This window comes from Pteropus vampyrus, unplaced genomic scaffold, assembly GCF_000151845.1.
Source record: "Pteropus vampyrus isolate Shadow unplaced genomic scaffold, Pvam_2.0 Scaffold441, whole genome shotgun sequence".
In the NCBI taxonomy this organism is placed as follows: Eukaryota; Metazoa; Chordata; class Mammalia; order Chiroptera; family Pteropodidae; genus Pteropus; species Pteropus vampyrus.
Genome location: NW_011889222.1, coordinates 726,511 through 753,245, shown reverse-complemented (window position 1 = coordinate 753,245; position 26,735 = coordinate 726,511). Strand labels below are relative to the sequence as shown.

General features: G+C 35.5%; 1 protein-coding gene across 2 annotated transcripts in view; it reads left to right on the top strand.

Annotated features, from left to right (window-relative positions):
• Window positions 1–26,735, top strand: part of PDZRN4 (PDZ domain containing ring finger 4) — a 351,355-nt gene that overhangs the window by 214,576 nt on the left and 110,044 nt on the right. The window contains exon 1 of one of the 2 annotated variants that reach the window (XM_011381546.1): window positions 4,918–5,244. The exons of the other annotated variant lie outside the window; for it this stretch is intronic. Coding sequence (XP_011379848.1) covers window positions 5,176–5,244 — 69 coding nt within the window. The 5' untranslated portion in view covers window positions 4,918–5,175. Of the gene's footprint in view, window positions 1–4,917; window positions 5,245–26,735 lie in introns of those variants that run through there. 2 annotated transcript variants of the gene reach the window in all.

Sequence of the window (26,735 nt, the reverse complement as noted above, 5' to 3'; positions counted from 1 at the left end):
GTTACTGTTTCCCTCACATGTCTTAGAGTTCAATAAGGGAGGCAAAGCACGTATATAAAGATGATGCAAAATAGAAGTGATGTGTCTTGAGATGGGTATGGATAAAATGCACCGTAGATTCAGATGTTGAAGAGATGACTACTTTAGTTTCATGAGCCCATGAAGGAGAGAGAGTTTAAACTGGACCACAAACAGTCAATAAATTGATTCGTGGGAGTTTCTGAAGAATAAGCAGGATGAGATAAAATCTGGGACAAAGATAGGCAGATGGAAACCTGTACACAGCCATTCAGCTTTCCTGGAGCCTAGAAAGATGACTTATGCACTCAAGGTACCAGTTTGCCCAGCACTGAGGGCATTCTCAGGATATGGAACCTTGAATGCTAATGCTCAGAAAGTCCCAGGCAAACCTGATGAGTTGGTCATTTCTTGTGTGCCCTCAAGCAGTGCCTAATGACTGGTCATCAAGGGTATGAGCTAATTAAAGGTATTTTGCCGTGATAGAAAAAACATTTTAATACTTTGATAAGTAAAGTTTACATCCTTATTTTAGGTTAGATTTAACCTTTTAAAGTTCTCTCTCTCTCTCTCTCTCTCTCTCTCTCTCTCTCTCTCTCTCAATTTCAGCACTTTCAAGTGCTATCCTACGTTTTCTCAGTCCTCAGGATCAGGTAAAGGCATACTGATATAGTTCTAGCCTCCTCTGCGACAGTTAGCTCAGCAAATTAGCTATTGACTTCAACCATAGAATTTCTAATTGGAGAACTGAGTTCAGATCTCCCTACTCAGTTTGACCTTAATTAAGTCGTTGTCTCTCTGAGCCTCAGGTTCTTTGCCTTATGAATGAATATAAGATTTTAAACTTTAGAAAATGTTAGGTAGCTAAGTGTCTACTCAAAAGTGTCTAAAATGATTGGAACTAGAACAGAAATGTGTAAACTGGGTGTCAAGGTAGGCGATAGGCCTAATTGGAATGTCCACATATGACTGTAGCAAGGACACAGAGAGAGTAATAGAGTGAAGTTACCTACTGAACTTCCATGCCAGCAGAGGAAAAAGAACATTAGAGTCATTGCAAAGGCAATAAAGAAAAGGATCATCTACAATTTATGGCAGCTGTCACAGACTCAGGGGACTGGCGATTCAAAAGATTCGTATTTGTGTTTTCCACCCCTCTCAGAGTAGGAACTGCAACTATGTGCTGCCTTTGCCACCAGGGATAGGGCATTTCAGTTTTTAAAATGTCTTCTTGTAAAGGTAGCAAAAATATAGAAATCACATAAAACAAATGTTGATCAAATGAATTATAATGAGACCACCTAGCAAAATGCTACCCAGATCAGGAGTTAGAATTTTGTTAGTCACACTGAAATTTTCAGGCGCCCCCTCCTAATCACAGCCACCTATATCCCTCTAAAGAGTAATCATCATCTTGACTTTTTTGGTAATCATTTTCTTACTTTTGTTATAATTTTATCACCCAAACGATGTGCATACCTAAAGTATCTAGTTTATTAACTCTTGTTTGTTAATGTTGCTGAAGTCTCTTAAAAATCTATAAACTTCCTCCCCATCATATCTATCTATCTCTAGTCTGTCTTTCTGTCTGTCTCTCTCTCTACTCCCTTCCTCTTCCTCCCTCCCTCCCTCCCTCTCTCTCTCTTCTTCTCCCTCTCTCTTTCCTTCTCTTTCTCTCTGTTTCTCAGAAACTGAAATATGAATCTATCTATGTTGACTTGCCCACAGTCTGAATTGGGCTGATTGTATCTTCATGAAATAGTTTAATATTTCAACCTGTCCTCCACATTCCCTGTAATTTTCTCACTTTTGGATAGGCTCTTTCAAAATTGATTTCATTTTCTTCTGTCAGGTGGTACATAACGTCCAGTTATCTCTTGTGTCTGTGAGTGTGTGCATGCATGCATGCGTGTATGCCTGCTTGCATGCATGTGTGTGTGTGATATTAGCAACCATTAATTCTCAGTACTAGATCCATTCATTAAGGATTGCTGGCATGAACATGTTCTATCATTCCTCAATTTTTTGGCTAGAATAATTCAATAAAGAGAAACTCACCCTCACCGTCTCTTTAGTGACTTAATGGTACATTTGATAGAGGAAAAGCAAGATAAACTCTTGATTCCTTTCTTTTATTTGCCTCTCATTTAGCCCTCTTAGATGTCAGTCTAGATCTCGACAAACGTATGTCCGACTTTGAATGCCACAGCATTTGGGGAGAGTAAACTAACACAAAGGCAATTAAAATAAATAACTATATCTCAAAATATATACCTAACATGTGATTTTATAGTTTGGTGAATTTTTTCCTAAGGATATTTGGAAAGATAGTCATCTGTTCTCTGCTTATTTTTAATCCATATAACCCCAATTACTATTACTGATCAAGACATATAACATCTAATCCATTTGTATTTTTAAAACATTGTTCAGATTAACTCATTTTTCCTATCTACTTTAAACTTTATAATCTAATAAAAGATTTTGTAGTTTAATCATTGAGAAACCTAACCCTCATGTTCTAATGAAATTTAGAGAACTTTGGAATTATGGGTTACCCTTTTCAAATCACCCTTCACTTCTATGGGATGAGCCCATTAGAAGCAGAAGATAGAATCTTTCCAGGACAGATGGGCCAAGGGCAGCATTTGATAAATGATTAGAGAAGCTGCCCTTGCTTCCTGAAATAGAAACAAAAGAACAGGAGGACTAGTAATGAATAAAGAAAATAGCCAAGAGAAATTCCTGAAAGAATAACTTCAATTTGAAACTGCTTTACTTCATGGGGATGTTTATTCTTTATTTTCTGATGACTAAGAAAATGTTTTTAAAACTATCATTGTTTATTTTTTCTATAAAAGCCAACTACAAAACACCATAAGAAAGCTCCCATAAGCAAAACTAGCTTTAATAATTAGGTTTCCTACTTAGCTTTTAAGACCTGTTGCATAAAGAAGTTTTATCAGTGGAAGAAGCATTTTCATTGATAGATAAGTGAACCGTCCTTGCCTTACTGCATTCTAATTCTTTGATCAGACTTGTTAATGTACAGAATTTAAACACCTGAACATCATTAATTCTTACGCAGCTCAGCAATACAGAATCCTTCAAAGAAATAAGCAGTGCTTACTTTGAGGATGTGAACTCTAGCATAAGAACACTTCAGGGGAAGTGGTGTAGACACTCAGAGAAAATTACCATTTTAAAAATCACCAAACATACGTGTTTGACAACTGCACCTAAAGAGACTGCTTCTGTTTGTGGCCTCCACTGGTTTTCATAAAGGTTCCCTCAAATACCACCGTGAAAACATTCTTTCTATAAAAGAATCAAAATAATTAATATCTACCACCAGTGTTTTCTAACTTACAAGAAGTCCTGGTGAACTTTGTTCACATGCACTGTTCCCAATTACGATGCCAGGTCTCTCATCTTGGCTTTCATCCAGGCTGTTAGGTGAAATTAGGCCCAGAAAATCGGATTATTGCATCCCAAGGGAAACAACTGATAAGCAGCAGATGATTGCTCATCTCCTTGCTACTTGCTGGTGTTGAGGTGTTACTAGTTGCAAAGCCAATTTGTTAACAATTAGTACTCATTAGAATCATTTCCTGTTATCGATTCTAAACATTTGACAAAGCACTTTTAGGAAATTAGACCCCCAAAAGTAGCTATGTGTAAGTGTTGAGCAATTAAAAATCTTCAAGATCCAATGTAATTCCTAACCAGAGTCATCAGTTTCCAAGTAATTATTTTTGCTTTGGAACCCACCTGCTAGCCTGTCCAGTTTAAAGATGTGCTGGAACAAGGACATACTTCTTAATTAGCAGAGGTTGTGGATAAGTCAGCAGAGGAACAAAAGGAATTTTCTTTCATTATCTGCTTTAGGTGTTTGTAATATATCTTTAAGAGACAAAAATTGCCAGCTTGCAGTACAATATATATGTTTGTGAAAGTGTGAAATTAAATACATTACTTCTGTTATCTAAACATCTAAGCTTAGTTTTTAAGTCTGTGTTCACCTTCGTACATAATGAACTGTAGATATAGAAGTATAAATGGAGTTATTTTGCATTACATTAGAATTTAAATATTGCCAAAGTCAGCTTTCTGAAATATTATATATGACTTTAATAAAATTAGCATAAATACTATATGCATTTGAAATTTTTCTCAGGAAAGGCATTGTATTTATCTAATCTTTGAATATAGATATGCATGCATTATACTGCTGTAAATTCATATTCAATAGATATGCCCTTATTATCTAATTAAAATATTTATTATCTGTACAAGTATCATGTACTCACACCTGCTTAAATGTTAGACTAAAAAAATATGCCTTATTTTCTTTCTAGGAAGTAATGGTCTTTACAAATGAAACTATTCAGTTATTTATTTATTTTTTTTTGATTCTTAATTCTCTGTCTGACTGCCCCCTTCTTTTTTTTGTTTCTATCACTCCCCAAATTTTTCTTTGCTTCTGATTATTTTATTAATTTAAATAATTGCTCCTATTCATCTTCCCCTATCCTTAATAATGCTGAAAATATTTCTTCTAATTGTTGCAAAACATGGAGATGGGAACTAAATATATTTGTTTCTGAATTTCTTATTCCCATATTAAAAGCTTATATCAATGGAGAAATTAAGTGTATGTTCTTTTTGAAATGCCCTATGCTCAACCCCTTTATCCTTAATAAACAGAGATGCTATTGACACAAGTGAATTTTGTTTAACCACACTACATTTGCTTCTTAATTAGTGAATATTCATCTGTCATCAGCAGCAGCTATGACACCCCTCCCTGCTAACATGTTCTGTCATAAATAATCAATGAGGCACTATTAATATTCATGAGCTGGAATCTGTGTAGTCATGTGCACTGATGCAGAGACAGGGGGAGTGTTGCCATGAACTGACTGGAAACTCTGTGTGTGTATCCGTGAGTGCAAGATACTTAGGGAAAGCGAAGAAGAGCATGCTGCTACACACCACCCTGGCTTGTGCTTCCAGCTAACAGCGGTTTGTCTGTTTCTGGACTGAAGTGACTGATGAAAAACAGTAGTCAAGTCTGGAGGGTGATTCCCTTTCAGTTCACTTGCCTTTCAGTTCTGGGGAAATTAGAAGATTTGCTCTCTCTCTCTGCTTCTTAGAATGGGCTGCAATTTGTGCACTTTTCAGAAAAGAGAGGAACACTACAAACTGCTGTATGAAGTTTCCCAGGTGAGTGCAGGGTCTGATACCTAAGCAGCTAAACAGGCAGGCTTTGTGTTTGTCTAAAAGATGGTAAATGAATTGTGGCTAGCTTTATTTTTTCTTTCAGTAGATTTCAGAATTGAGGACAGACTTGCTGGTTGGGGGCTTTTTATTTTGTTTTTGGGTGGCAGTTTTCAGCTTCCTTGCCACTCCCCCTTCAGATGACTTCCTGTGGGATTCTTTTTAACATTTTTTGTATCTCCTGCCAAGATGTCAGTCAAGTAAAAAGAGTAACACTGAGATCCATGTCTGTCATATTTTGAGACACCTCTTTCATTTTGGAATAGTGTTGACATTTGAAAATCAAATGTATCATTGTCTGCATAAATATTGGGATTTAATAGGTCTGTGATCTCAGTTATTTTTAATAGGAAAAGTTTCTTGCCAGATCTTATTAATCAGAGGAATTATTTGATTAATTAGGAATTTTTGCTTTGGTTTAAGAGGAAGACCCAGTATATTTGTATTATATGAGGGAAAAAAAATATATGATATGTCTTAGCTTAAAAAGGAGATAAAGGAATTTTTTTTCACTTGTTCTTGGATCCTTTTTGTAATTTTTTGCCTGTTTAGTACTAGAAATTAATTTCAAGAGCTTGTTACAATATCTGCGTGTGTTCTAGGAAAAAGTGTATAAATTCAGATGTCTATCTATGTATATCCGAGGGTTTTTCAGAATAAAAATAAGAAAACTATATCCCTAGCCCTCATAGTTTTCATAGAATTTTATGTATTCACCATTTGATTTAGGCAGATTTTCCTGAAGTGTATGCTCAAGTCCAAATTTCTGGTTTGTCAAAATAAAGTTTATTTCTCCATTCTTCCAGTTTGTCCAGTTGTGGCACACCACTACTTTTGTGTTTAAACAATATTGCTAATGAAAGACAATGTTTGGGATGTTGGTGGTCTGTGGGCACAGCAGCAGCCAAATGCCCACTGCCTACTGGTTCCCTCAGATTTCCCCCTAACATGATTCATTTCACAGTGGGCTAATTACAAAGTGGATTTGCTACACATGAAACAGCCTCCTCAGTTGCAATGTTAATGCACATTTTCATGGTAATGTGATCAGAGGCTCATTAGCCAGTTTCCAAAATGATGCTCTGCATTAATTAAATATAAAAATGACTCTTTTATCACCATAGAGAGGAAAAAGAAGATTAACATTGTTAATTACACCAGGGGCAATACCTTTTGCTTAATTTTTTTGCTACAAACTTTCAAGGATAGGTTAAAATAATATTCACCTCATAGATAAGCTCTCATCTACTTTGACTCATGAAAACAGTCTCTAGGTGGAACACTTTCCTTTAGTTTGGTTTGTTGGAGTTTGAGTTCTAGTATTGTTTTTCTTTGGGTGGTCGGGGAACAGGAGAGTGGATTATTCAATCTATTTTTTCTCTGAATTACTAAATTGATATAAAAGTGTAATATGGAGGAAGTGGTGGGTGGCATCCTCCCTGATTATGCTGTTTATATTCTACTAAACAATCAAGCAGGATTACTGCATCCAGAAAGGACCACTGTATTTGTTAAGGAGCAGGAGCCTTTGTTGTGGATTTTTAAAATGCTTGCCTGTGAGTTTTGGCTTTAAGTGCTTCCTAAATCTTGAGAAAATAGATAAGCCATACTCTTTATTGCCTCCACCTGTACTCCTCCATATATTTATTTTATTTCCTCTACTCCTGAGATGCAGTACTTATGATCTTTAATAAAGGGAGTGAAAAATGAAGTATTAGCTTCCATTTAACTGGCTTTTATTAGATAAGTTAAAACCTCAGCTTAAAGGTCTTGCATGTCTTTTCCAAGGGGAGCCCTCCTACAGTTTGTCCCCAGCTTTGCGTTCTATTTTATTGAGTTAATGCAATAGATAAGATATCAAAGGAAACCAGTGATAGGCTCATATAATACACTGGAGCCCCGTGTGGTGCTGCAAACTAGTTTCTATTTTTATTTGGAGAAGCAGCTCAGAGCACACATGAAAGTGAGCATGTTCTCAGCCAGGTGTTCACAAGGACACGTAGCTGCCCCCATTAGAGAGGATACTATTTACAAAAGTGACTTGAGATTGGAAGCCTGAGTATTTCTGCCTGGTATATTAAAATGAATTAGCTCACACAAACATTAACACCTGATTGTCCAAATCATATGTATATATAGACTTGTAATTTTCAGATCACCTGCCCTTTTGTTTCTTTTGTTATTATTTCTTAAAAGCCAAGACAAATTAAAGTTTACCAGGGGATATGATGATTTAAGATTAGCAGCGAATACTAAATGCATAACCAAGAGTAAAGTATTTATTGAACTTTTTCACATTTTCTTTCTAGATTTAGCAATCTGATGATGTAGGCCAAGTAGAATACAGTTTCAGGTTTATAACTGCAGTAAACAAAAGCAAATGTGCTCGCTTTGGAGTATGGTGGAGCAATCAGAATGATGTGCCGAGGTGTGAAATGAGGTCATTCATATTTTGTTGCTATTTTTTGCTCCTATAGAGTAGCTAAGACTTTCAATTGGCAGAAGAGAGGAAATGTTGCCTCAAAAAAATTATTTTTCAGCTGGAGTTGGGCCAATCAGGCTCCAGTATAAACACAGATGCGAGAATCTAGGGTCTGGGGCTGGATCTAGCAACCTTGACACTAAGCAGTTTCCATACATCTTTATGCATCTATTAACTTTTATATGTGCCAGGGACACAATTGTTATCTGAAGTGATTTATTTTATTCAAAGTAGGTTATTTATTAACCTCTTAAGAATTAATAAATGGGTAATTCGAACAATGCCCTTCTGTTGACATGAACTGAATTGCCTGTTTCCTATTAATCTGATTAAACAGCCAATTGTACTGAGAAAGCTACAGTAGCTTGCTAGGCATTTCTGACCTAGTAACAGATTTATTTCTGTGAGATTACATGATAATATCTAATTTATTGACTTCTTAGTTTAATTTCTTCATACATAAACCAAATGTAAACTTTTTGATTGATTAAATAATGGAAATTATCAATGAGGTGTTCTTTGGTGTTGAATAAATAATGTACTCAAAATGTAGGCATATATTTAAGAGTTTATACTGTTAACATAAAACTGTTTATAAGAGTTAGTTAAAATCCCGTAATGTGATATGCAAGATTCTTCTCTTACTTACACTAGTGCTAGCTAGCTCTCCAGGCAATGTCACCAATGTGACCACTATCTTCTTATAAGTGGAGACCGTTGCATGACTCAGAGTTGGTTTATTCATTTGACTGGTTTGGCACAGCTCAAAGGTCTCCCTGCAATCTGCTCCCATGCATTAGTTACATAAACTGAAAGAGAAACTGCTTTGAAAGTAACAACAATCAAAATATTGACAGCAGCCAGCAGTGAAGACTTACAGTATTCTAGGCACTACACTAAGTGCTCTTTCCCTAAGCATCCTCTTATTTAATCCTCATAAGAGCCCAATGAGGAGTTATAGGATAGAATCCATAATATTAAAATATGTTAAAGGCACCATTATTCTACAAGTTTCTTGAATCTCATGTAATCTCCCTTCTCTAGTTACTGTCCCATAGCTTTCAGAAATTTACTTTGTCACATACTATGTAAACTCAAATCACATCTTAACCTCTTTTCCCAAACATCATCCTTTCCTCACATTCCTTAATGCTAGAGAAGGTCTCACCTGTCCTTCTTGCTATCAATAAAACACAGAAGCAGACTTTAAGTGGACGCTTCTGTCCTCTTCATCCACACAGTTACCTTCTGCTTATTGTACTTCTGTACGTTCGCCAGCATCAAATCCTGCCCTCCCTACAAGCATAATTTCTTTTATTAACACTCGCTGATATCATAGTAAGAACTTTCCCACATAGAATTCACCAGTGTGCCCTTTTACTCTGATTATTGTTGCTGGAATAATATTTCTAGAAAGTATCCAGTGGCTCCCAATTACTATAAAATAAAGTAAAACTTCTAATTCTAGTATATTTAAGGACCTCCTGAGCTGATCCTAGGTTCTTTTTCAGCTTTCTCTTTCACCAATCTTTTCCTAATACAGTTTACAATTCTTTTGGACCTGTCCTTTTGCTTTTCTCTGTAAGTTTGCTTCCCAGCTTGGACCCTTGCAACTTAGTTCTTTTTGTTCAACTTCTGTAGAATGCCCTTCTTATCTACCTCCACCACTGTCTATTTTCTTTCTTTACTAGCTGTATAAATCCTGCGTCTTTGATTCAAATATCTCCTCGGGCAGATTATCGATTTTAAAAAATTGATCTCTCCCACCTTGGAACTCTCATAGCATTTTGCACACAATTTTTAGAGTTCTTTTATCATGTTCATCTGTCTGGTATTATAGTCAATTGTGTGTGACTGAATTGTGAGCTCCTTGAAGGCAGGTGAGGTGATTGATTGTCTTTCAACCCCCACTCGGCCAGCAGACAGGAAGTCTTGCATGTCCACAGCCTGTTTAGAGTAAATTCTCCCACTCACAGCTTCTGGTGAAGGACCATATCCATCGGCTGTCCTCTCTACCCATACCTAATGGCTGATTAAACTAGGAACAGACACCTGATGCATAAAGTTGAGGGTTCAATTAAATGTCTTTTAGTTTCAGAAATTTGTATTGGGAAACAGACCATTAGTAAGGGGATTAGGAAGCAAAAGAATACAAAGAGAGAGAGAGTAATCTTTAAATATATTGGGGAACTTGGGGTTCTGTGGTTTACCAGATCTAGGATGATCATATCTGCTACCAATATCAGAGACACTTGAGAAATAAGTCACGTGGGTTATGAGAAAAAGACATCAAGAATAAATAACAAATCTTCAGAGTGACCTCATTTTCTTAGTTCTGGTACATTCCTATAAATCTCCATTTATTTTAATTTTGCTTAAATGAGGTCTATTCCTTACAATCAGAAAAACAAATGACACATGACAGTATCTTGCTTCTTTCAACCACCCAGCAGGTGCCTTAAACTCTAGACATGCAGTTCAGTTCAATAAACTTTCAGTAAGCTCCAATTGCCCAGTAAGTGCCAAGTTCTGATCTTTACTGAGGGGAATGCAAAGACAAATTTGACAGTCCTTGCTTTTGAAAAATGTGCACTCTGGTAGCATAAGAGACATATACGCAGAGAATTTTCATATAATGTTAGTAAGTGAAGCATTGAGTCAACAGAGATGTTCACAGACCTCTATCTATAGCAGTGCAAAGATACTCAACCTGATAGGAGTTTGGGGAGTGGGAGAAGAAAGGGAGATGAAAATAAAAAGATGGAAAGGTAAAGAAGTCCATGGAACTGGCAAACAGATAATAGGTGTGAATGGACTTGGAGTACGGGAACTACAAGAGATAAGTGTTTCTAAAACCTAAAGTGGGAGACGGGCTCCCATGACATGGCCTGAGAGATGGACAATACCGGACCCTGGAGAGTCTCCCATCTATCTCCTGGTTGGCTGGCTGGCTGGCTGGTTGGCTGGCTGGTTGGTTGGTTGGTTGGTTGGTTGGTTTTAAAGAGGGAGAGATCACTCTGATAATAATTGAGAGTGTGGTGGACTTGGTTGTTATGTGTAGCTGAGCAACATTGGGCTTGAGTTGGGATGGTGTACTACAGCAAGACTGACACAAGGGAGACCAAGTGGTGGTTGTTACAGAGGCTAAGTTAATGATAGAAAGAATATAATAGAGGGAACAGAATTAAGACCCATGTGAAGGTAAATCCAATAGGTTTCTGGCTTGTGAGATGAGAGGTGTAGTGAATTTATAGACAGAATAAGAGAAGGGAAGTAATTTCTAGGGAGAGAAGAAAAGGCTGTTGAGTTCACTTATGGGCAATCCAAGCAATGTTTGGCAAATAGTGAATGTTCAAAACAAAAACTTGTCATATGTATATTTGTCTGATGAAATCACCTAAAAAGATGTCAAAAGTAAGGAAATAAACTAAAAAGTGCAGAGAGATGGGGGCCAAGGATGCAATATTGAGAAATGGGCAAAGAAGAAAGGAAGAAAAAGGGAAATTATTACAGAGCGAGATGGAAAATGAGCTGTAGGAGAAGCCAAGAGGAGAGAGTTTTAAAAAGAGGAGTGGCCAAACGTGGTCAAACACATTGTGTGTGATAAGTTAAGAATCGCGGTATCTTCGGATTAAAAAGATATGATGTCCTCTTCAGCTGCTGAGCATACAGACAGTAAGGAACTTCACCTGTCAGCTTCTTCGGGGACTGTCTTACATGCAGAGAGCACCCTCACCCAAGGTTCTTCCCCTCCAAGGAGGCCCATCTAATGACTGATGCACGGGTATAAGGGCCTAGCCTTGTTTGCGGGGAGACTCTAAAAGGCAGTGTCGGCTCTAGAGTTTCCTGCAGCTGTCATTGGGTCTTCATCACAATTTGGTTCTCCTGCCAAATTCTGCTTTCTTCTTCTCCTATTTACAAAGGAAATACTCTTTAGCAAACATCTTGCACACTCAATTCTATCTCAGAGGCTGCCTTCTTTGAAGAACCTACCCTTGACAGAGGTCAGTGGTAACTATTACAGAGTATTTCAGTATAAAAATATGGACACAATCCAGAAAGTGGTGTATTCAAAGAAAAGGTCTACTATGCTTTCTAGAAGTTTCTCAAGATGTAACAGATTATCAAAAATGAAGTCACCGCTTGCATTGGAGTACAGATTTTATTAGCCCATTTTTAGGAGAATGCAAAATTATTTAAAACTGAATTTTTTAAAAAAAATTAAAGTTATTCTTACTTTTACTTTAAAAAGTAAGATAAATTGATTTTACATTTGAGCCATGATGTTAAGATAGTGGTGATAATGTAGCAATTAAAAAATAAAACATACATTTAGCTGGGATCATCCTTATCTAAGACGTTTGAGAAAAAAACTTAAATGTTAGAGTTTTTGATATATAGGAGGCCTTTTGTAAAAATGAATATTTTAATTGTACAATTAATTTATAGGTTTAATAAGTGAAGTGTCCTTTCCTACTAGAAGGATCAGAAAATCACATCACATATTTTATTTAAATGTACACATTTAATTTATTTATATTTCACCACTTATTGAATTGGTCTAGACCTGGGAGAAGGTCAATCATTTCTAATCGCATATTTTTCTATTTAGATGAAACATTTTCACTGGTTTCATATTATACACAAGGTGACATGTTGCTGAAAACTTAGCTGATACATATGCTGAGAAATTTGACTCTTCAACTCATCTGAATTTGCTGGTTAAGTAGGCTAGTCTGATTAGTAAATTCTTTAATTTCAATTTTTGGTGCAATTTTTTTCTAAAACATGATATTTACATAATTACTTAACATGCACCTTTATTATTCATTTATAATCACATTAGATAGTAACAAATGAGACTCATATCTTCAGTTGATTTCTAAACTTCACAAGAGGAACTATTTCTAAAGATTAACTGATAAGTGAAAAATTCTTCCACAATAGCCAATCACAATCTAGTACATTCATTTTATATAAGTGGATTTTTATCTATTAAATTTTCACAAGTCAATTAATAGGTATACAGTCAATTTTATTAAATAATCACAAAAATTAATCACCAGGTAGTCAAATAGAGGTCCCTGGATTGTGGTTCTATGAAGGATCCCTGCCTTTGAAACGTTTATAATCCACGGGGGAAAGGAAGGTGAACAAGGTGCTCAGAACAGGATCTGCTTCAATCATTTAGTCTTTTGCAGACACTCTTTTCTCCCATTATCCATCCTAGGGCATACACTATAAGAGTTTTAGGTGTTATTCTTAATAAATGTCGTCTTCTTTTGATGCATGGGGATTTAGGTAACACTGAGAGGTAATTTTGTCTTCAAATTTAGAATTCTGGATAATGCAAGTGCAGCTGCGTTTTTCAGTTCTAACTGCAGTATTTCCAAAGTCATCAATATACCCTGTCCCATCTCCATCTCCCTTCCAGATGTACTCATTTCTTCTTTCTTAATTCTATCACTCTCAATGTGGAATAACAGCTTTAAAAGGGTTATTGTGAAGAGTTCATTGTTTCCTTCAACAAAAAGCTTAAAAGGTAGCAGCCCCATATTTTTCTGTGTTTCAACATATAACATCTAATTGCTAATTTGTGCCATTCCGTAACAAGCTGTAAATCTTGCTTTATGGTTGTTTGGGTCCTGGTGAAGTATTCTCCCTCACACTCCCACCCCCCTCATTTCTGCTTTATATAGCTTTTTAGAAATACTGTTGGAATTTTTTTTCTAGAAACATGCTCTCATCTCAGTGGAAATTAGATTTTTATGAACTAACCTCTGACTTCCAAGCTTCTTAAGGATCTGTTTCAGGTGCCTTTATTTATTTTTTTAAAGACTCTTTCAAGGGTATGTGAACAAAGGGAATTTCTAAAATATTTAGTATGATTTTAAAATAATAAATCCATAAAGACCACTGTTGCAATCGGTAATGTTCTCTTATAATTGAATCATGATAGAATTCAGGTATTAATATTTTTTTTAAATAAAAGAAAGTTTGGGAAAGAGTATTTCTCATCAAATAGCAATAAATAATTACTCTGTACCTACTTTGTCCTCAATACTGTGCTAAATAGACACCCAGTTGAAGATAAATGTTTGGTGCCAGGATGTATTGTGAAAGCAAAATCACAGGAAGATGACTAACAGGACATATTTAGGGGGAAATGGGAAGGCCAGCCTGACTAAAACAAGATATGGGATGAGGGTAGTTGAATGTCTTGATTACATGCAAAAATGAATGGACTTGGTGCCATCATCACAGCAGGGCACTGTACACCCTAAAGATTCAATCAAATAGAGTCTTTGAAATCAATTTAAACAATAGAATATGTGTAAATATTGTTTGCTTGGTACTTTATTTATAAGAGCACCACCATGCTGAGCTGACCCACAGTGGATAGATCTTGCCATGCACACCTTAAGTATGCTCTGTATTTCCTTAGTGACTCCTATTTATAATGTTTGAAGTTGGTTTTGCCTATTGCCTATGCAGTTGTGAACCTCAGTGTTAAGGCAACTTGGAAAATAGTAAAAATGTTTTACTAGTTGGCACATGGGGTATTACTATTTGGTGAGGACATGCTAAATACACAATGTGGTACACAGCAGAGGTACTGTGCATAAAAGAAAGAACAAAGGCTGTGGAATCAGGCAACTGCACCACTTATTTCCTCTAGGACTGAGTTAGTTACTTAACTTCATTTAGCCTTAGTTTAACTGATTAATATCACTAAAGTGTTTTGTCAACGGTTAAATGAGATAGCATATATAAAGGGCATAACACATTACAGGAACACAATAAAGGGTAACTTTTGAGGTTACAATCCCATTTCAGTCTAACAAGTTATTATATTGTGAGATGGGTAATACTGTCCCTGTTTACAGATGAGAAAACTGAGGCACAAAGTAATCAAGTGACAAATTCATATTGTCAACAAGTTGAACATTTGGAATTCAAACCAGGATCTGCCTAGTGCCAAAGCTCATGTTTATTTTATTATAAGTATGAAATATCCCTCACCCTTTGAGCTCTCTATATTTATCTGCTTTACTGGTCCATGGCACTTGGTAGGCACTCAATAAATATCTGATAAAGGAAGAAGAAAAAAGGGAGAAAAAATGGAAAGGAGAGAGGAAAAGAAGAAGGAAAGAAGGAAAATAATAGATGCTATTTAAATTTCTCTTCGGAAGGGTTTGCAGAGATGCCCCTTTTGACATGAGGAAGAGAAATAGATCCTCTCCACTACCTCTTTCCTCATCTATTTTAACTCCTTAAATCAAATCTTCTTACCTATGAGAGCCCATCAGTATGGGAAAATGACTTGTCAATCCTACTTTTGAGAGCTTGAAAGCCTTTCTCCACTTTTTAATAAACCCATGCCTGAAAAGATCCTTCACAATCTGCTATTTTCTCTTATGCTCTCCTAACAACCCACATTTTAGGCAAACCAAACTATAATTTTGTATTTGATTTTTTTTATATCTTTGCCTTTCAACACAATGTCTCTTTTGCCTACTGTGCTTTTCCCACTCCCATATGTGTAAAAACACCAATCCCTTGTGACTCAGTTCAAAGTCTGCCATCTGAAAAGTCCTCTCTGAACCTAACGAAGAGTCAGTCACTCTTCCCGTTTCTCCTAGTCAGTGGTGCTTCACAATTTGAAATACAGCCAGACTTTTCTGTGTTGGTGTTTAGTTTTTCCTCATCTTTGCAGTTCTACCATATCATACAATGCCTGGTTCAAAGCAGGTATTTAATATAGATCAAGTCAGGGGATAGGATTGAGAACATAGCTATAATTGCATTCATAAAAGAAATCTTATTTCATTATTCTCTTCAATATTCACTGAGTTGTATTTGAAAAACGGGATAATTCAAGAAATTGAATAGTCTATATTTTCTTGATTTTGAAGATGCCATCTATTTTAAGATACTATTAATTGTAAGGCTGATCATCAAATTTAAGAACATCTGGGATTGACAAGCTACCACCTTTAACATGCACATTGATTGCAAGCTGAATACCAATTTCAGAAACAAGAAGATATTGGGGAGAACTTATATCTTAGAATTGAGGGAAAATGGTCGTTTCTCAAAAAAAAATCACTCTTGACCCTTCCTTCACGCATACTGCACTCCTATTCCCTGACCTCCGCTTCCAAGCTGTGGATTTTATTACCCAAATGAACTTGCATATCAGGTTTTTATCTCAAAATCTCCAGTCATGATAGATGATAGAATTTTCATTCCTCAACTGTCAAAATAAACCTATCTGTTTTTTTTTTTCTTTCTTTCTAAAATTTCCCCATTGTTCTTTAGCACACTAAATGGTAGCCTTCCTCAAAGCTTAGATTAGGAATCACTTTCTCAGGAAATCTCAGAGTTTATTAATTTAAGTAGGTCCTCTCTTTTCTTTTTCTAAGATGCCCACTGCTTACCTCTGTCATAATATGTACCAAATCATATCATTTCTCAGTTTACTTGCTTACAGTTTCCACTGGGCTACAAATCTCTGCAGGACAAAAACTCTGTCTTCAATCTAATCCAGTTCTCATATAGATGTTTCTTGAGTAAAGGATGAATGACTAAATAAACGCTAAATGAATTGTGTGCACAGCCATATGATGAAGGTGACATAAAAGAATAAGGTGGGATCTCTGCCTTCAAGGTGTTTACTGTCCAGCAGGCTTCAGTAAATGGCTTGTTCACAAATAACTACAATGCAAGGAGTGATATTCTATTGGAGGGAAGGGAGGGACAAAGACAAAAAGAGAGTGGGGAAAGGAGAGAAAGGAACAAAATTTTATGAGATGTCACACTGATGATTTGCTGTAGTATAGATAAAAATTAAAACGAAGTATCTAAAATAGAATGTTATTTATGCATGTATAAAGTAAAATAGTGCTCTGTGTGAGATTAAATGGATTATTGATTTAGTAACTAGTTATGTTTCTTCATTTACTGTAAAATTGAATTAGCTATTTTATATAAAAATGCCTTAATACATATCTCTTTTTGTTTTAGATGATTTATATCATTGGAATAATGAATATGGCTAATTATTAAACTATTAATTTTATATATTTTCCTCCTAAGTATAAAAATAATTTAAGGTGATGTTTGTAAAACATACTGGAAAATGCTCAGATTTTCCCTGATGAAAATTCTCTGATGCTGCCTTTGGGTTTTATAATTACTTTAGTACTAAAATGAGAATTTCTACAACTGCAAATATCCCACTTAAGATTATTTTAAACAAAGTAGCTTAAGAAAATCATGAAAATCATTTTTAAAACTTTAAGCTCTAACTAAAACCTAGTCCAAGTTGATATACTAAATGTTTATTTTTCAATAACTTGAAAGCATGTTTATTATTTTTATTACTTGGAAAAGCTAGGATAATTTTTGAGCCATGGAGAAAATAATATGAGTAAAGATAATCCCCCTCATATACCCAATATCAGTGAAGGTTTTCAGGAAACTATCTAACTCAATGGACCATATATCACTTGAGATAGAAAACTCAAAGAGGGTAGAAGTTAAGTTTTTGAATTTCATTTTTTTATTAAAAATTATTGGGGTGACATCGATTAATAAAATCAAATAAGTTTCAAGTGTACAATTCAACAGTATGTAATATATCTAGTACATTGTGTGTTCATCACCCAAAGTTAAATTTTCTTATGTCACTGAATATTTGACCCCTTTTATCTCTGTCTACCTCCAAAGTTTTTTTTAAGCCAGGATTTCTCAGTCCCATGAAAATTAGTCCTGAATTTTAACCTAAATGCCCAACATATTCGATGAAAGCCTAGAGTCTTATCCAGATTCTAGAGTTATCTGAAGAGGAAGGGAAGGAGGGAGGATATTTTTACTGTCTTGCTTATGGTGGACATTTTAAATACAGTATATAAGGCTGGTGTCTCTACCTAAGAGTGAATTACTCAATTCTCAAGAATTGGTAAAACTTAGGTAACAATTTTTAAAGTTTTTCAGAAGTGCACCAAATTATATTTAATGTAGTTAGTAAAATTGAGAGAAAGACAGTGACAGTATTCCATTTTATATAGTAATATTTCCCTGAGTGTGAAATTTAGACTCAAAATTCTTAGAAATATCTCCTCCTGAATTAACACAGACTAGGTAGCTTAATTTAGTCTTTTCTATGTCCACCTTCTGAAATATCACCAATAAATACCAGTAACCTTAGCAAATGTATAAAAATTGCATATTCCTTTGTATGATGTTCATATGCACAGTAGATTATTCACAGACATATTTAAGTGGAGTCTGTGACTATCCATTCTTTTTCAGGTTCGTGGGATCTATTTGGATACTATGTTGAAAAGTTGTTAAAGCTAAGTTAAATATAATTTATAAAGACATAGTTTTATAAATCTTTTATATTATCATTCCATTCTCTTCAAATCAAAGTAACTAGGTCCTAGATTTCAGGAAAATGAAATCGTGGTTTCATAACTGATTAAACACGACAGTGATAAAAGTATTTAAAGCAAATAGTATACATAAATAGCCTCCCCAATAATTTCTATATGAGATCCTATTCATGAAATGATCTTGATGAATTATTTTCTGGTTGAGTAATTGACACTTTGTCAATTACTGTGACTGATGAACAAGACCCTCTGATGTCATTGGACACACCCAGTAACAATCTTATCAGTGTGCTAATCACCACTCCCCAGTGTTTTTCTTCTCTTCCTCCCACCATAAATACCTGATTCTCACCTTCCACAACAACTGAACATTATTTTAAAATTGGCCCCTCACTTTGAAGTTCCTTTGATAGCTTTGAAGTATGCACAGCTTTCTGGCCAGTATTACCTTTGTTTCATATATCACAGAAAATCTGAGAGAGGGAAAAACACTTATTAATTTGAGATGTAGAATCTTCTGTTGGTACTTTTCAAATAGGTTTGGTTTTATTTTGCAATATCCTGTAATAAAGCATTTTTTTAGAAGGTGTATAAGAGACAAATAGCTGACAGGACCTTAGGGAAATATCTATTTAAATTTTATTAATAATATCATAGTATTCATAGGTGGAAACCAATAGATGGTCATACGATACCTAGTGTTGCCTTGAATCCCTCAAAAAGGAAACAGCAGGCCTAGCAGATGGTACCTTAGCCCCTGACTGCGTTAATACACTTTGATTCATCGTTGGATTCATAGGGTTATAAAAGCCACTAGGATCAAACTGCTGAAACCATTAAATGTAATGTTTAAATTTTTTTAAAGCTATATAAAAAAAACACCTTTTTTCTCTGTGTAAGTCTTAACAGTAACAGCATATTACATATCAATCGTGAACCTGAATGTCCATAGTCATTTCATTTAGCCCATTTAAATTATCTTAATTTGCTGCAAAGAAAAATGAATGGCTCTTTGAAAATACATACCGTCATAGGTTACATGGCCCTGGGAACAGGCTTTGAGACTGAGATTTGGGTGTGAGATGCTTGGAGAATTGCCTCAGGAATAACACCTGTGTGGGAGTGAAGACAGTAGGACGGGGCAGAGAAAAAGCAGAACTGTGATGCAGTCTCAACAGAGACCTCAGCTGATAACAGGGAGAGCTGTGAAGCTGCGATGACCCTTCATAACTGTTCTCAAAGGGGGCAAAGCAGCCAACCATGTCTTTGCACTCCCGTATTGTCTAGTCTTAGGATGTAGTGGCCCATGAAGAGAGGGTTAGCTTTACACAAGGCAACTCCCTTTGGCTGAGCACAGTTCCCAAAGAAGGACAGAGTTGGGAGGTGCAGCACCCAGTGCCCCCAGGGCCAGGGAGAGCAAGTGCCTCAGTCCTAAAGGGAATGTTGGTGCCCAGCAAGTATTCACTGCATACACCAATTCATCTTGTAAGATGTGGGCATAATTCGTAGGCTATAATAAAATTTCCCTCCTAAAGGAATTTTAATCACTTATACGACAAGGTTAAGGTTAAAGTGTTCTTCTCCTCTTTATCCACTTTGTTGCTAGATTAAATCATTTTCTGGAAGTAAGAGTGTCATTGGAGCATATTTTGAAAATGTGACTTTGAAAGTCTGACCTGTGGAAATGTGATAAATTGTGCCTGGAGATTGATTTTGCTGAGTGCTAATACCAAATCATGTAACCACGTACTTTCACTTACTAAATATTGCCCAGGCCATATCGTTGAACTCTGCACTGCCACGGTCACCTCATCAGGATGTTTTCTGTCCTGTGACTGGTGGCTTCAAATGTATTCATCCATCTTCTTGTCCCATTACATGTTGTGTGACTGATGTTCTGCACCCATTAAAACTGATGGGAAAGAACAAAGAGAGGAAAAATGTGCCCTTCAATTGATTACTTCTCTGAAAGAGCAAATGAGAATTCTCTAGTACCAACAAGAGATTTAGAGTGCTGGGTTTTCCCCCCATTTATTAAGTGCTTTAATTAGCTAGATTTACTAAACAGAGTCTCCTATTTATAAGCACACATTATTTAGCCTGCTTTAAAATTCAACCTCCTGAATGAAATGTTTGATCTTTATAAGATGAATTCGATAGCTGTAACATTGTTTATAGTCAGGAGTTATTTTGGTGAATTCTCAATACCAGAACCAATTAGATCAGATGCCTTCCATGTCAGATTTTTTTTTCCTTCTGATGAGCTATCATAATAGCTCATTTTATGTTCTCTGATGGCCGATAATTAAATTGACCGTTATTGTAAACTGAAGCCAAAACCATAGTGATTTTGGATTGCCCACTCTTCCTAGGTTTTTTTGGATCTATTGAATGTTATCTTTGTGTTCAACAAATTATAGAACAGCAAGATATTTCTGCACTGCTCACAAAACATTTGTTTAATTACAATATTTAATGTGTTATGGGGGGAAATCCTGCCCACTGGCAGTTATGAGGCTTTGGCCTCTGCACCTCGTTTCTCCTCATATTCCTGTGTTTAGTTAGAAGGAACAGTGTGTATTTATTTATTAAGAGACAGGAGAAAATCACATTTTTTAAAAATAAAATTTAGAAATGAAGTAAGTTTGACCAAATAATATGAAATAACATTATTTTGGGGTTCTCCTGAGCAAATCTAACTACCCAGGGATCTACGGGATAATTTACTTAGGATAATATAGTTCCTTGAGAGAGACAGGAAGGTAAAAAAACACATTCTTCCATATGGACCTTGGTGACAAGGATGGCAGGAGCTCTCCTGGGATTTTGACCACAGGAGTACATCTGTGAACAGCTATCACATTGGATGTGGCCTGAAAATGTCCTACATTTTCAGCAATATTAATGATCATTTACTATACAAATACCTCGACCAACTGTGGGACAAACAGAACTAATCAGACTGTAGTCAGGTTCTTTCACTTAGGTAGAAAAAAAAAAATAGTTCAACTAGTACTATACAAATTTCTATACAAATAGATATTTCTATTGATAGAAATACCCAATATCTGTGTTGTTGAATACAGTAGCCACTAGCCACATGTGTATATTTTAGTTAAAATGGGACTAGACTAAGGGATTGAATTTATTTTACTAATTTTAGTTAAGTTAAATTTCAGTAGCCACATGTGGCTAGTGGCTACTATACCTGGTCTAGAAATTCTTAAGAAATCATAGCCACAGCTATAGACTTTAAGGTCTTAAAACTTTAAAGTCTACAATTCAATTCTTATTCTAGCCTAGCATTTTTTAAAAAAAAACCTCTTTGTTGATTTTTTAGGAGGGTTGCATTTTGTGTAAATATGTAATGCTTTTTTAAAAACTGACAGAATATAAGTTCAAAAAAATCATAAACATATGAATCACATGAAATTGTCTACAGAGAGGAGTCTTAGAAATGGGAACAATAATAGAACCCCTATACATAATAGTTCAGTGAACATTCTTGGCATGAAAATTTCACAGAAAAAAAAAAACAGTCTCGCTATTTTATAAATTAGAGATCTTGAAAGCTTGAAACCTGATTCATTGTACTTTAGCAGTTGGAGTAAAGAATAAATTTATTTTAATCCACATACAAAAGAATTGCTTTTCTAGACCTCAAAAAAGTATCATCAACTGGAGCATTCTGAGAAAAGCAGTTCCCCTTTCAACCGTAACAGCAAAAATAAATAAAATAATAAAATGACAATATTAATAAAAGTATAATTAGGGAAGTGGTCTGTACTGAACCTCCATTTCCACTCTTCCTCAATCTTAGGATTCTGTCCATAAATCATGTACATTAATCTGAGAAATAGTTAGGAAGTGCCATTTCCTCAAAGCTCTTATTAGTCTATTTTGGCTCTAATAATACTTTCTATTTATGTATTAATTTATATATAGTCATGTCTATTCCAAGATATGAGCAATTCAGACTCATCATTCAATAGTCAACTCATTGCCTTTGAATAGAAATTTTCTTGTTTTCCCTGGTAGGAGTATCACAAGCCATCCTAATTTGTAATTCATCTCCTACTTATCTGTGTTCCTCATCCTGTTCTTCTGGTCACCACATCTAAGTTGTCAAATTCTGGGATTCCTCCTCTATAATGTTTCTTTGACTTCCACCCTTCCTTTCCTTTACTACCAATCTTCTGGAATTAATGAACCTACATTTTCTCTCTAATCCTATCTTCTTGCTTCTGGTCTCTAAGCATCAAGCCATCTTCTACCCTGCTTCCAGTACATTGTCCTTTTAACTTCATCACTCAAAACTCTTCAGTGACAGATTTCTCACTATATTTAAGACAAAACCCAGTTCTACAAGTTACACCTAGCTCAGAGAAGAACACTGAATCCTGAAAGCCTTCCATAATCTATTCCTCTCTTCTCTATATTGGCTGACTATTTCTTTTCAGGATATCTGCAGAACTAAAGGAATTAATGGCAGTTTGTTACTTCAGAGACTGCAAAACATTTTCAATGCCCTACCTCATATCTAAGTTTCTCAGAAATTCCGAGATCTGAGTAGGGCAGACAGGATAGTTTTCCTACTCTATAAAGAAGGAAACCAGCAGAAGTTAGAAAGGTGAGAGAATAACCCAAGGTTACACAGCCAGTAAGTGACCCAATTTCTGGCTTCTTTCCATAGTAATAAGATGAAGGTTTCAATAAAAACAATAATATCACCAGTGCCTAAAATACTACTTGGCATATAATAAGTGTTTTAAAAAAAGAAGTAAAAGTTGATTGATTGATTGATTGATTGATTGATTGAATGAGTGAATGAATTAATTAAGGTACATCGTAGAGGGCCTTTTGAATATGCCGACTGGTGTTTAAACTGGATTAATTAGACAATGAGCAGTCACAGAGGTATGCAGGTAAATTGGAGAGAATAATTAGGAAGTCAAACAGAAGTGAGGAGATACAAGCTCCATACAGTGTGGCAGTGGAACACAAGATAAAAAGGGAAAAGTGAGAGATATTTTCAAGAAAAAGTTAAGAATTATAACTTTTTGACACAAATTGAATGTGAAGGCCAAAAGAGAAAACAAAGCACAACATCTAGCCATGGTATGTGTCCCAGAGTGGTACCCATACCAGAAAGAGATGAGCATAGAGGACAAGGTGTTTTGCTTGAATGCAGATGAGGCTTTATGTGTTCTACATCCTTTGGTATCTGATTCAACTGTATATTGTCTCATACTCTTCCCAGGATCCATGTCTAATTATTCACATGTGAAAAGTTGTTTTCCTCTATCTTTTCTTATTGTTCCCGTGGCACTTGCCCCACTGGTAGGCAGAGGTAGACCCACCAAGAAGTGTGGAAATTGATTAATTTGAATGTGCCATAAACACTCTTCTATTGAATTGTGCTGTATCCTTTATGAAAGTTTAATTAAGGCACACATTGTACAACCAAAAATATAATTTTCCACAAAAATAGCTGCATTTTTCCCAAATGCATTCTGCTATGGATGCTTTTTAAGTAGAATAGAAGTGTAGTGAATAGCACAAACTAACTTTTCTGTAGAGGAAAAGTAGCTTGAATTTTAAAGATGATTTTTTTCAAATTTTCTGGGAACACTAAAACATTTAAACTTCCTCGAGTTTTATAACAAAGAAACTTTCAACTCATGAAGAATAATCTCCTTTCCCCCTCTTTTTAGCTAGAGTCAAATGAAATGGCTAGATTATCATACCCATTTGAGTTGTGTAGTTATAACTACAATTTTTAAGGAACCAAGACCTTTTCTATAATGTTAATTTTCATTGTACCAATGTCAGAAACAAGCCATTTGTTTTAAATTAAGTTAACTTAATTTGCAAGTTTGAAGTGTAGTTCGTAAATACTTGAAAAAGATTAGTGACTTTTTGGTAATATGAATAGTAAATTAACCCAGCAGTTGATAATGACCAAATAAATTCAACACAGATTTTAAGTGCATTCTATGTGCAAAGCTACCGGTGTAGTGGCGCTCTAGAGGTGAATAAGACAAGACACGGACCAAAGGTTTAACATTCTCAGGAAAAGTCATTAGAATGAGACAAAATGCAACTGATGACCAGGGAAAGGAAGGGAATTGTAGCTAATGGAGCAACAAAAAAGGAAAAATCTTATGAAGAATGTGATTTGAGTTGATTCTGGAACATTGAACAAGTAGATGGGGGTGCAACATTCTAGTAAAGACAGTGAAAGTGCAGAGTCAGAATTGGGGGAATCTAATGTGTGCTGAAGATGAGAGGAGTAAGCGACCAAAAAGTAAGAGAGGAGTAGATCGTGACAACTTTTTGTGTGCCATGCTGAGGAGAGCAGGTTTTAATATGTGGTTGGAAGCCCTCAGACGTTTTGTTTCTCATGGTAGCAAAATCAGATCTATGTGTGCCTAAAATGAGAGAAAATTACTATTAGCAAGATAGGTGTAATTTTCACACTTGTTTTCAGGAGTAGAACCTTTATTGTTTTTCCAAATGAAATTTAAAAAAATAAAAAAAATAAAAAACTTTGATATATAAAACACAGTAGCCTGGCTGTATCTGAGGAGTTTCTAAGAGTGGACTCAGCACTGTGAGCCCCAAAGTGGTGGCCCCTAAAGCTCCTACGGGTGGACCTGTGAGGATGGTAAGTGAGGAAGACCAGAGGTTAATAGGAAAGTCAAAAGAAATGAGAATAGGGGCTGGGACTGGCTTGGAGAAGGTGGCTGTGAGAAGGATCCAGGCCAGAGCATCATGACTTGGTGACTGGTTCCAATGGAGGGACTTCAGGGAGAGAAAGGAGGCAGAGAATTTTCTGATGTGTCAGATTAGAGTATTTGGGAAGAGGGCAGCGGCACTAAGATAGGAAATACAGGAGACAGAATTAACAGGTCTTGAGAAATAGATTATGGACTAAGTGTGAGACCTGAATTCAAAAGTTTTGTAGAACAATGGGTATTAAAAATGCAGACAAATATTGGCAGCTTCGCTCAGTAATTTGAATGTGTAGCTATCTGAATGCCCAAAGTCATGTTAGCACTGTTCAGGTTTAAGTCAATTTGTTTGTATTTATTATTTTTCTTTCCTTAGTATATCCTGAAGCTTTGTTAACGTGATCTTTTACACCAACATTTCAAAACAACTTGAGAAAGTACTAGAGGAGAGTCTGGCATATGATCCAGGCTAATGTAACAAATTTTAAAATGTGTTTTCATGGGCAAGTTAACAATGTGCAGCTTAGAGAGTAGTCGAAACTCCATATGTCTCTTTTGGCCAACACAGTAGTGCAGCTTGAGGAAATATAAATGAACATTCAATAATTGGAATCATGCCTTTGTCTAAAATCTGGGCCATATTTAAGCCTTCCTACATACTGCAACCTTTCAATTAGCCATTATCAGATTTAAGTATAGAAATGTTTAGCTGGTAGTAGATTTTTCATCCTGTCTATGGCTGAATCAGATTCCATAGCTAAAGAGATGCAACACTTTTAATAGCCTTTATGAATAGACTTATGCACCCCAAGATTCTGTTATTTCAGGAAGCTGTTGTGAACAATAAGTCTCTTCATTGTGAATGCTTACTAGATACTATAAATCATTTTACCTTGCAATAAACATCAATTAAATGTACTGCACGTGACACAGTGCATGGAACAGATTGATTCTGTAGAGAGCACAGCCCTGTGTCACCTGCATTCAGGAATGTAGGAAAGGAATACCCATTAAGTTAACATTAGTTTAAGAAAAATGAAAACTTCTGAAACAATTACAGTTTTACTGTTTTGACTTAAGGGGAAAAAATGACCTTTGTTCTGTGAGATGTGACTTGAACAGTGTTATTCTGCATGAAATTGAGAAATTGCCAACGTTCCCAACCTGACGGATAGTGTGCGTGAGATCTTAGTTCTGCTGCATTAGGCTCTCGTGAATAAATGGTAAATTTTCCCTATTTATACATTTTCTGTCAGGAGATCATAAACATAGCCTTCCTAGCACATGTTTCTCCTGCTGCCTTTTTATTTATATATTGGTTGCAGCTTTGACAAATAATTTTCTCCTTGAATGAGTAAATAGTCTCCTTTTCAAATATTTAGGAATAGATAAAAGTATATACTTGCTACTTTTTTATATGTTTTGCATTAAATATGTAGTTTTTAAAGGTTGTAATTTTCCAATTTGAATGAAAAAAAGCTTATATTTAACTGGTTTCAAACTTCCTAATGCATAAATGTTAACATGCTAGAAATGAAGCTTAATAGAGAGGCATTTTTTAAATGAAGCTTTTTAAAATTCAGTTCGAACAAAGGAAGTCTGGAGAAAGTGAATTGCTCACAGATGAATTCAGTTGGAAGTATACTGAGAAAAAAATTTAGAGCAAACTGTACTAGTGTTCTTAGAGCCTTCCTGAATATGTTTTTGAAATACTCAATGTGTCTTAAAAACTGTATTATATTTTGCAGGTAACATATTATTAATAATTGTAGAAAAAGTACTTAATGTTCACAAACTGAGTGTGTTTGTGTGTGTGTGCAT